At 35.8% G+C, this 11,800-nt stretch overlaps 1 protein-coding gene across 1 annotated transcript in view; it reads left to right on the top strand.

The window, feature by feature from the left end:
- The first annotated feature begins 686 nt into the window (after positions 1 to 686).
- The window catches only part of GCC2 (GRIP and coiled-coil domain containing 2), a 43,891-nt gene continuing 32,777 nt past the window's right edge, over positions 687 to 11,800 (top strand). The window contains exons 1-7 of the mRNA XM_012807005.2: positions 687 to 843; positions 1,210 to 1,266; positions 2,346 to 2,430; positions 3,518 to 3,585; positions 7,318 to 7,422; positions 8,240 to 10,705; positions 11,442 to 11,514. Coding sequence (XP_012662459.2) covers positions 838 to 843; positions 1,210 to 1,266; positions 2,346 to 2,430; positions 3,518 to 3,585; positions 7,318 to 7,422; positions 8,240 to 10,705; positions 11,442 to 11,514 — 2,860 coding nt within the window. The 5' untranslated portion in view covers positions 687 to 837. The remainder of the gene's footprint in view (positions 844 to 1,209; positions 1,267 to 2,345; positions 2,431 to 3,517; positions 3,586 to 7,317; positions 7,423 to 8,239; positions 10,706 to 11,441; positions 11,515 to 11,800) is intronic.

The raw sequence follows: 11,800 nt of genomic DNA, 5'->3' as shown, positions 1-11,800 counted from the left end.
TAACATTATAAAATTAACAAAAATAATATAAAACTCACATTCTGGCAAAATAGCCACATGGCAGCTGAAAACCATATATTCCCTTCTTGTTCTCCCGCCCGTTTGTGCATTCTTTCCAAAAATCAGGACTTTTTTAAAACGCCACAAGACGCGGGACAAATTGTTCAAAAGCGGGACGTCTGGTCACCCTACTCATCAACCTCCCAAGATTTTACATTTGTCAGTGGCACTCGTAACTCAGTGCGTAGGGCGCCAGCCACATACACCGACGCTGCCGGGTTCAAACCCGACCGGGTCAGCTTTTAAAAAAAGAAAACAATGACAACTGCAACAACAACAAAGAAATATCTACAAAGCCGGGCGTTGTAGTGGGCACCTACAGTCCCAGCTACTTGGGAAGCTGAGGCAAGAGTTGGAGGTTGCTGTGAGCTGTGACGCCACAGCACTCTACCAAGGGTGACATAGTGAGACTGTCTCAAATAAATAAAAAGATTTTACAGATGTGAAAACGGCCCTTCGACTCAGGACCGTGGAGCACCGATACGCTCCGGCCCTGGGGCCGCAGGGCACCGACACCAAGCCGACCCCTACAACACTCCGGACCCGGGCGCTGGAGGAAAAGGGTAGGAGGGGCGCGTGCCGGAGCCTCCACCCGGACACAGAGGCGGAAGCGGAAACGTGGCCAGGCTGTAGCCATGGAGACGCGGGGGGCGGGGCCGCCCAGGAGAACGCGACCTTTGACCTGCAGCAGAGGCTGCGTCAGAGGCGGTGCAGACAGCGGTGCTACGGCTGCGGCGGCCGGGCTCCGGGGTGCCGGGCCGCACCGGGTGGGCGGCGATGGAGGTAAGGAGGGCGGGCGTCTGGACTGAAGCTGGGGCTAGGGCTGGACCCACGACCCCCCGCCAACTCTCGCGCCGTGATGCGGGACGTGGGACTGGGCCTCGTGGGAGAGCGCAGCACCTTCCCCCTCAGCGCTCGGCTGCTGTCGCCTCCCGACCTTCCCCACACTCTGTCCCGCGCGATCGCTTTAGAGGCCACTGGATACGATCTTCCACAGCGACAGCCACTGGTCTCCCTGATCCTCCTCCTCACTTAGAAAGCTTTCTTCCATTTGATTCCACAGAGGTTTTTCCCTGTAAGGTTCCACCCGTTCTGTCTGGAGTTAGGAAGAGAGTTCTTCTGACGCCTGGGTTTGATTTGGTTTTGCAGGATCCTGTTCAAGATGGGGTGGCTTCACCATCCACCCCTGGGACCGGGAAATCTAAGGTGAAGAGGATATTTGACTAGCAGACTCTCTGAAGAGTGGAAGGGTGATGAATTGGAAAACTTTGGCATGGGGCGAGGGGTGGCCCATTTTTAAAAACGTAGCCCTGCTTCAAGGGGTCTCAGTTTTAATTTGCACAGTCACCCATCTATTTCTTTCTCTCTATTCTTTTCTTGTCTTTTTCTTTCTTTCAAGTTTCCTGGTATGGAAAAGAATTGACTTTTTGTTTACTTCCTGCTCCTGATTGGCACTGCTGAGAGATCCTGTAATTTTTCAAATATTAAACAACAAAACCTCATTTATCAAGTTTTATATAGTGGTGTAGTGGAAAGAGCAGTGACATGGGGTAGAAATCAAGGGACCGTTCTGTAGGCTTCATTTCCTGAGTATGACAGAAAGCCCAGTTAGCCAATTTTTATGGCCCTGTACAATGTTTAACATTTAATGATTCTGAAAGATGGTGGCTTATTGCTAAGGTTTATTATTTGAGTTTCAGCATTTACCTAAGCACTAAGTTACTTCATGTAAGCTTCATGATACCTGTGAGATACTCTTATTACCCTCATTTTACAGATGAGAAAACTGAGACTACAGGTGTTAAGTAATTTTCCCAAGTAGTAAACCTGAATTTTTTAGTTAAATCCTAAACATTACCTGGTTCATCTTGCTACTGTGATGATGCTTAAATTTTTATGTGACTTTTAGCCTTGAGTAGAATGAAATCGTTTTACAGCTCTGAGGAACTTTAAATAGCATTAGTTCTAACCTCCTAATTTTACAAATAAATCAAAACCTAGAAATTGTTAGCTTATAACAGTATAAGGATATATGCTCAGTTTTATATTTCATAGTAGTTGCATAACTAATTTTTATTTTTTAGTAGTTGTATGACTAATAATCATTTAATTGAAGTTGAATTTGCTAATTTTTTAAAATGTAGAACAAAGAGAATGGTGTTTGGTTGGCCTAAAGATATATTCAATAGAATGTTTTTATTTTTAGGCAGCTATTATGTTTCTTTTTTGAGGTATACTAGAAACACAAGTCGTATACAAGATGGTAACATTACCACATCTTTCAGCTGGAAACATTGCCCAAGGAAGATCTCATCAAGTTTGCCAAGAAGCAGATGATGCTAATACAGAAAGCTAAATCAAGGTGTACAGGTATTGGGTTGAAAATGCTCGTCTTGATCAGTCTCATTTAATCACAGTTAAAAATGGTAATTTAAAAAAATATGAAAATCTGTTATTAACATTAGAACTGTATATGACTGAGGTTTTAATTATCCTACATCTCTAAACAGCAATTATCTTTGGGTAATTAAAATTAAAGTCAAAGAGGAGGATTTTAAACATTTTTAAAATATTTTTCTAGATTCTTCTGAGTAAAATGTTTTTTTTTTAGAGGAGACAGTTGAAGTGTTAGAAACACAAGGTTGTGAGCCCAGAGAGGGAGGGGGAAAAAGAGAGTTGTCAAGTAAAGTAATAAGAATTTTCCATTCATGGTTATTTGAAGTATATTTATCTGATAAGATTGATTGATTCCCTGTTCAGTTTCCTTTCCTTTTCATTCAAAAAGGAAAAAGATGTTAGTATCCTTTTTAGTAAACATGCAAGAGCTCTTGAATTTCTATGATTTAGAAAATGTTAACTGTTTAACCTAAGAGCCAAGACTTATTTTCTACTAAAAAAGTACAAATGATGTTTTGAGAGGTTGGGTCACCTTGCAATAAAGAGAATAATTTATTTGGAAAGATGTTCTAGGTTCAAGATGTAGTCGTATTTGATGAAATATTTAAATTAACATTTATGCTTAGGAGTTAGTGGTTGCTCTAAAATTATACAGTATGAAGTATTTATAGCTGAAATATGATGTCTGGGATATGCTTCAGAATTATCAGGATAGGTAAGAAAAGCAGAGAAGAAGAAACCAAATACAGGCTGGGAGAAAACAAAATTGGCCATGTAATAATGCCAAAGCATAGTGATGAGTACATAGAGATTAATCATACTATTCTCTCTACTTTTCTATTTGCTTGAAGTTTTCCATAATAAAAAGGAAGAGAAAAGGTAATACTATTCTGTGGATGAAGTTAATATTTCCTCAAAGTATCTGCTTCTTAAATATATTCTAATTTGTAGGTTTGGGTGGGTTTTTCTGTTTGGTTTGGGGTTTTTTTAGAATGTACTAATCACTTTTTCAGTAATTATTTTCTTCGTTTCTGAACTGAACTCATTTATAATTGTTTAGAATTAGAGAAAGAAATTGAAGAATTTAAATCAAAACCTGTTGCTGGAGGAACTGATGATATTATTAAGGTAATGAAACAGTTGTGATTTTTTTTTTAATTTTTATTTATTTACTTAGAGGAAATGTCTAATGATGAAGCAGAATTTCCTTGAAAATTGCCAGCCTGCCAGAGGCTAACTGGCTTTCTGTTTCTGTTCTACTTCTTGCTTTCTGGTCCTGGTTATTTTTTGCCTCCTTGATTCATAGTAAAAACAGAGTGTTTGTGATCTCTCGGTTTCTTTCTTTTCTGAAATGATTATTATTCTCTTCTTCTCACATACTCTCTACTTATGGTTGTTTTCTGTCATATTCTTCCCCACCCTCCTCAGAGAAACTGGCCAGGCTTAGCACTTTAGTGATTTATAAGTATACTATGTATACGACTACTGACTTAGATCTCACTTGTATGTCTAACTGCCTGGGGAAAAAAATTCCTCATGCATTTCACCTATCATCTTCTCAGACTCAATATGACCATAATATCTACCCTGTCCAACAGCAGTGGCAATGCTGTTTTTCCTGCCTTTTGACATTAGAGTCACTTTAACTTTCCTTTCCTTTTCCTTTAACTTTCCTTTCTGTTATCCTCTACATATGTTAGCACTAGAAACCTATTTGCTTCAAGATATGCCTGCAGTTTATCTTTTTCTCTTGATTGTGTGACTATATGTTACGCATATTGTGTCTTACTTGATCTTAACCATCTAAATAGTAGTTTCTGTCTCTTTTAAGTCTTCAGAACCCTGCCAGATCACAAAATATCTTTTTTATTCCCTGTTTAAAAACACAAGTTGCTTATTCTTATTTCTATTCGCTTAATGCTCACTAAAATGCTTTTTCATTCCTCTCTTGCCTAAGCTTTTTAAAAGTTCCTTTTGCTTCTTAGCAGTGTTTTTCTCTGCTTTTACATGATATCCTTTGATCATATATTATTTTCTCATGAGGTGGCTCACAAGATGTGAGCAGTGACCATTGAAGGGCTGACTCTCAGAGAGTTGCTACAAAGGGTCTTTGAATCCATATGTATATTGCACACTATCATTTTGTTCTTTATTTTGTCAAAACAACATATGAAGCCTAAAAAATGTGCACTAGTGCCATTTCAATTCATAGTATATGGTTTCATTTATGTATTACTGGGTTCAGAGTTTTGTTGCTATATTTGGCTATTCTATGTTTTCTTTCTTTCTTTCTTTTTTTTTTTTTTTTTTTGAGAGTCTCACTTTGTTGCCCTGGGTAGAGTGCCATGGCGTCACAGTTCACAGCAACCTCAAACTCGTGGGCTCAAATGATTCTCTTCCCTCTACCTCCCAAGTGGCCGGGATTACAGGCGCCCACCACAAGGTCCTGCTATTTTTAGAGACAGGGTCTCACTGTTGCTCAGGCTGGTCTCAAACTCCTGAGCTCAACCAATCCACCAGGTTTGGCCTCCCAGAATTAGGATTACAGGCATGAGCCACCATGCCTAGCTCATTATATGTTTTCTTAATCGATGATAGCCAATATATATAACTATATGTTAGCTGAGGAAGGATACTGACTCCTACCTGAGTCAGGCCTTTAATTCCTTGCTCATCCACTAACCAGCTGTGTGACCTTGACTTAGTTTCTTAAGTTCTTTCTCTATGACTCAGTTTCTTCATCTGTATAATAGAGATAATACCTACTATTTATAGGGTTATCATATTAAATGAGTTAATACATGTACAGCACTTAGAACTGTGTCTGTCATGTAATTGCTCAGTGATTGTTAATTATCTCTTTATAATTATTATGTATTATTTCTAGGGGACATTTTTTATACACACACACACACATACACACACATATATACATACACATAAGCCCACACACTGAAGGGGGTCCTTTATATTTAAAAAAAAAACCCAGAGTCTCTTCTGACTTTTTTGGTCTATTAGGTTTAAACCCTTAAACTACTTTTTAGAATAAGGACATCTAAATAACTGCCTTGTTTTCTTCTTATTACCAATGCATTCTCATTGACACAGGGGCTCTGTCAAAACTACTCTTAAAGACAGGACTAGAAAATTTCTCCAAGCTAGCAAACTTTACCTTTCAGGGTTTGTGTTTTTGTTATTGTTGTTCTTTGTTTTGTTTTGTTTTGTTTTTAATATGCAGAGTGTCCCAAAAGTCACCAAAATTTTACAAAGTGTTCTTTATTTGTTGGCCACCTCTTTGTAAAATTTTACAAAGAAAATTTTGTAAATAAAGGTACATTTAGCTACAGTTTCCCATTTCCCTCTACATGGAGACTTTTGGGACATCCTGTGTTTGTATATATTTGGTGGGTACATGTGAAATTTACACATGTGTAGAATGTGTAATGATCATGTCAGGGTATTTAAGGTATCCATCACCCAAATCTTTTTTTTTTCCTTTTTTTTTTTTTTTTTTTTTGAGACAGAGTCTCACTCTGGTACTCTGGGTAGAGTGCCATGGCATCATCATAGCTCATAGCAACCTCGGTCTCTTGGGCTCAAGAGATCCTCATGCCTCAGCTTACCAAGTATCTGGGACTACAAGTACCTGCCATGATGCCCAGCTAGTTTTGTTTTGTTTTCTTTTAGAATTTTTTGTATAAATGGTCATATCATCTGCAAAAAAAAAAAAAAAAAAAATCATTTTTAATGCCTTGTGTCTTTTTTAAGCTTTATTTAACTGGCTAGGATTTTTAATACAATGTTGAATAGAAGTAGTGGTAGTGGACTAACATTTTATTTAGGATTTTTGCATCTAGATTTGTGGCAAAATAGGTCTTTGATTTTTCCTTTCTGTAAAGTACTTGGATATTGGTTTCAAGTTATGTTGATTCTATGTAATAACCAAGGAATTATTTTGATATTTTGTCTGGATGAATTTTATGAAATTGGGATAGTCTGTTCTGGAACATTTGATAGAACTCACCTTAAAATCATCTATCACTCCTCTTTGGTACACTCCTAGCTTTTTAACTCCGACGTTGATTTTTAAGTAGTTTAATAGTTTTGTTTAGCTTTAATTTTTTGGATCAGTAAAGGTATATTTTTCTAGAAATTTGTACCTAATTTACTTCAGTTTTCATCATTAATGAATAATTGTTCTTAGTATTCTCTTTAACTTTTTAATCTGTGATTTATATAGATTATATTTTCCTTTTTAGTTATATTGTTTGGGATTTCTGTCTTTTGATCCGTTTTACTAGAGCATATCTATTTTGTTAGCTTTTTTCAAAGAATTGACTTTTGGCTTTTCAGTCTTTTCTAGCTCATTAACTTCTTCTATTTAATTTCAGTAGAGAATAAATGTGTCTGTACATAGATTATTCCCTGCCTGTTCTTCAGATTGTTGAACAATCTCTAGTTTTTGAACCCCACACATTATGCCATGTTACACCTCCCTTAACAAAATTTAATATTTATTTAATAAATCATTGCCTAGTGCCTCCACTTCCCAACCATTTCGTTTCTGAAGAGTATTTGCCAACTTCTGATACATGTTTTTCTGTGTAGACCCTTAGGGTATAGCTTTATTCCTCTTTCTGATTCCTTCTCCTTCACTTTTCATTTTCTAAAACTATGTTGAAATTTCTCCTGTTTTCATACCTTTTTTTTCCTCTTTTATTTCTTCTTATGTTTATACTTTTTAAAATCTTTCATTCTCACTTTAGCATGGTTTGAAAAAGGTCAGGTGATAATTACGCATTTGGCTAATCCACCATTATTTTTAACCTCAGTCAAGTAAATCATCCTATTCCAAAACAGGCATTGACTGAACGTCTAGATGCTATTCTTCTGGAAAAAGCAGAGACTGAGCAACAGTGTCTTTCTTTGAAGAAGGAAAATATTAAAATGAAGCAAGAAGTTGAAGTAAGGCAACATTTTAATGTCCATTCCTTTTTTACTAACTTTTATAGTGTAGTTATGAATTTTAGAGCTAAGAAAGAATTTAAAAAGCATCTCGTCAAAGAAACAGAGATTAAGAATTGAAAAGAAAAACAACAAGCAATTATACAGAGATAGAGCAAACATTTACTTGTTGCACATTGTTAATATTCCTTATAGCTATAGTGTCATTCTTTAATAAAAATGGGGCTCGGCACCTATAGCTCAAGTGGCTAAGGTGCCAGCCACATAAACCAGAGCTGGTGGATTCAAATCCAGCCCGGGCCTGCCAAACAACAATGACAACTACAACCAAAAAAAGAATAGCCAGGCATTGTGGCAAGTGCCTGTAGTCCCAGCTACTTGGGAGGCTGAGGCAAGAGAATCGCTTAAGCCCAGGAGTTGGAGGTTTCTGTGAGCTGTGATGCCACAGCACTCTACCCAAGATGACAGATTGAGGCTCTGTCTCAAAAAAAAAAAAAAAAAAGAAATGGAAAAAGCAAATTAATTTTCACATTTGACTCTAAATACCATTATTCTATATTTAGGTCTAGGATATTCAGAGGCATATTTCTGTTTTCTTGCCTATTAGATCTGGGCTAATTTGAGTAATAGATTTAGTATGGCTGATAAATATTGTCACACTTAAGGTAGACAGAGCCTAACCAGAATTTTTGGAATCTAGGTACATTTCTGCTCATTTAATTTATACTCTAGTGAGCCTGTGGCTAATATTTTTCCTGAGGGCAGGGGTTTCTTTTGACTTACCTAAGGAATTTATGTGTGCTTATTTTTATTATAGGCTTCTGTAACTAAGATGGAAGATATGCACCAGGAATTTGAACAATCTCATAGAAAATATGTGAAAGAAATTGAAAATTTGAAAAATGAATTGATGGCAATACATTCCAAACACAGTGAAGATAAAGCTAACTTACAAAAGGAACTGGAAGAAGCAATGAATAAACAACTTGAGCTTTCAGAACAACTTAAATTTCAGAGTAGCTCTGAAGATAATGTTAAAAAACTACAAGAAGAGATTGAGAAAATTAAGCCAGCCTTTGAAGATGAAATTTTATATCTGCAGAAGCAATTAGAAGCTACTACTGATGAGAAGAAGCAAACAATTACAGATCTCCAAAAAGTCATTGAGGCTAATTCTCAACATTATCAGAAAGATATTAATAATTTGCAGGAAGAGCTTTTGCAGTTGAAAGCTACACACCAAGAAGAAGTAAAAGAATTGGTGTGCCAAATCGAAACATCAGCTAAGGAACACGAAGCAGAAATAAATAAATTAAACCAGATAAAAGAGAATTTAGTAAAACAATGTGAGGCAAATGAGAAGAACATTCAGGAGAAATACGAACGTGAATTAGAAAACTTAAGGAAAGCCACCTTAAATGCAAACCAAGACAATCAGATGTGTTCTGTCCTCTCACAAGAAAATGCTTTTGTAAGTGAAAAAGTCAAACATTTAGAAGATGCCTTAAAGGAACTGGAATCTCAACATAGTATCTTAAAAGATGAGGTAACTTATATGAATAATCTTAAATTAAAACTTGAAATGGATGCTCAGCATGTAAAGGATGAGTTTTTTCATGAACGGGAAGACCTAGAATTTAAAATTAATGAACTATTACTAGCTAAGGAAGAACAGAGCTGTGTAATTCAAAAATTAAAATCTGAGCTACAGGATTTAAATGAACAATTTAGTCGTACTATAGAACAACATAACAAAGAAGTACAGAATCTTAAGGAACAACAACAAAAAGAAATGTCAGAACTAACTGAGACATTCTTATCTGATTCAGAAAAAGAAAAATTAACACTGATGTTCGAAATCCAGGGTCTTAAAGAACAATGTGAAAACCTACAGCAAGAAAAGCAAGAAGCAATCTTAAATTATGAAAGTTTGCGGGAGATTATGGAAATTTTACAGACAGAACTGGGGGAATCTGCTGGGAAAATAAGTCAAGAGTTTGAATCAATGAAGCAGCAGCAAGCCTCTGATGTTCATGAACTTCAGCAGAAGCTCAGAATTGCTTTTACTGAAAAAGATGCTCTTCTTGAAACTATAAATCATCTTCAGAGAGAAAATCAAAAGTTATTGTCTCAACAGGAATCAGTACCAGAATTTGAAGATACCATAAAGAATCTTCAAGAAAAGAATGAAGTATGTTTACTTAGCCTCAGTCAGAGAGATACCATGTTACAGGAATTAGAAGCAAAGATAAGTTCTCTTACTGAGGAAAAAGATGATTTCATAAATAAACTAAAAAATTCTCATGAAGAAATGGATAATCTTCATAAAAAATGTGAAGGAGAAGAAAGATTGATTATAGAATTTAAGGAGAAAGTGAAGCAAACTACCAAGTACAACAGTGAACTAGAACAAAAAGTAAATGAATTAATGGGAGAATTAGAAAAGACTTTAAAAGAAAAGGATCAAAATGACCAAAAACTAGAAAAACTTGTGATTCAAATGCAAACTCTATCTGAAGACAAGGAAGCATTGTCATCTGAAGTGAAGTCTCTTTATGAGGAAAATAATAGACTAAGTTCAGAGAAGAACCAATTGAGTAAGGATTTGGAAGTTCTTCTGTCTCAGAAAGAAGAAAAGGCTATCCTTAAAGAACATATTACTGAATTAGAAAAGAAACTTCAGTTAACTGTTGAAGAGCAAGATAATTTAAAAAAACTGTCTGAAAATGAGCAAGTTCAGAAGTCATTTGTCAAAACTCAGTTGTATGGTTTTCTTAAACAAATGGGGTCACAAGTTTCAGAAGAAACTGAAGAACAAGATGTTGAAAATGTCCTGCATGCAGTAGGTGAATCCTTAGCAAAAATAAATGAGGAAAAACACAACTTAGTGTTTCAGCATGACAAAAGGGTATTTGAGTTAGAAAAAGAGATGAAGTGCCTTCAAGAAGAGAGTGTAGTTCAGTGTGAAGAACTTAGGTCTTTGCTACGAGACTATGACCAAGAAAAAGTTCTCTTAAGGAAAGAGTTAGAAGAAATCCAGTCAGAAAAAGAGGCCCTACAACTTGACCTTCTAGAAATGAAGAATGCTAATGACAAAATAAGGCTTGAAAATCAGAATCTTTTAGTTCAAGTTGAAGAAGCATCTCAAACATTATATAACAAAAATGAAATCCATAACGAAAAAGAAGAATGTTTTATAAAGGAACATGAAAACCTAAGGCCAGTACTCGAACAAAAAGAATCTGAATTGCAAGATTTGAGAGCAGAGCTGATTCTTTTAAAGGTACTATTAATTTAAACTATGTTCATTCAAATAAAGTCTTAGTTCTAGTCATAGACTAGAATATACATATATATATGTATATATAAAAACATTTTTGCACTTTGGTGTCAGTAAATTTTTAGTGTTTAAGCTTGAATGATAAACTTCTGAAAAGTGCATTAAACATTTTCATGTTGTATATCCTATTTATACATTGATCTTTTTTTTGGTTTTAGGTCATTTTAACATCTTGAATTTACATAAGATTAAATTATTCAGGATTTAAATGTCTTAGTCAAACGTATATTTGTCACTAGCAAAATTACTTAAACATGAAAAAGCTCAAGTTTCAATTCTTGTGCAATATACGCAATACTTGAAGAGAACAAAAAAGTGGGTTATAGCGGTATTTTACTTTGGCTAAAATTTTAGTATTTCTCAGTCATGTTTGTAGCTATGATAAAGTATGATCTTTTAACCTTTTGTTTATTACATATGTGTTTGATGTATATCAGGTTCATCATGGCTTTGGGTACTACTGTTTTTTATAGTAAATGCTGTATGTTTGGTAAGGTCAGCATTACCTGGTCTATTAAGAGAAGGAAAAAACTGTTGACCAAATTACTTTTTTTACTATTGAAGAAATTCTCTTGAATAGTGATTTTCTCATGCTTAGCATGACAGCTAATTCCTCGTGGGAAATGAAATGAATTCTGTTTTTGGTCTTTGTTTTGTGTTTTTTTCCTATAAAATTTAGGATTCCTTAGGGAAATCGCCTTCTGTAAAAAATGATCAACTCTCTTCAGTAAAAGAGCTGGAAGAAAAAATAGGTAACTATAGTTTTATATATGTTGTCACAATTAATTAGACAAATTCTTGTTTGTACCAGATTGGAAAGTATAGTAGCTAGTTAATGAGTTGTTAAAAATGCAAAAAGTGGGTGTCTTTTCCTTATGCCCCATCTTGCCCCTCTGCCATCTGTTTGTCTTCTCTTTTAAAACTGTTACTTTCCGGCTCAGCGCCTGTGGCTCAAGCGGCTAAGGCGCCAGCCACATACACCTAAGGTGGTGGGTTCTAATCCAATCCGCACCTCAGACTTCCTGGGAGCTCTAAAAA

Source organism: Otolemur garnettii, unplaced genomic scaffold, assembly GCF_000181295.1.
Source record: "Otolemur garnettii isolate 467f Iridium unplaced genomic scaffold, OtoGar3 scaffold00062, whole genome shotgun sequence".
NCBI classification, from domain to species: domain Eukaryota; kingdom Metazoa; phylum Chordata; class Mammalia; order Primates; family Galagidae; genus Otolemur; species Otolemur garnettii.
This window is presented reverse-complemented; position numbering and strand designations above follow the sequence as displayed.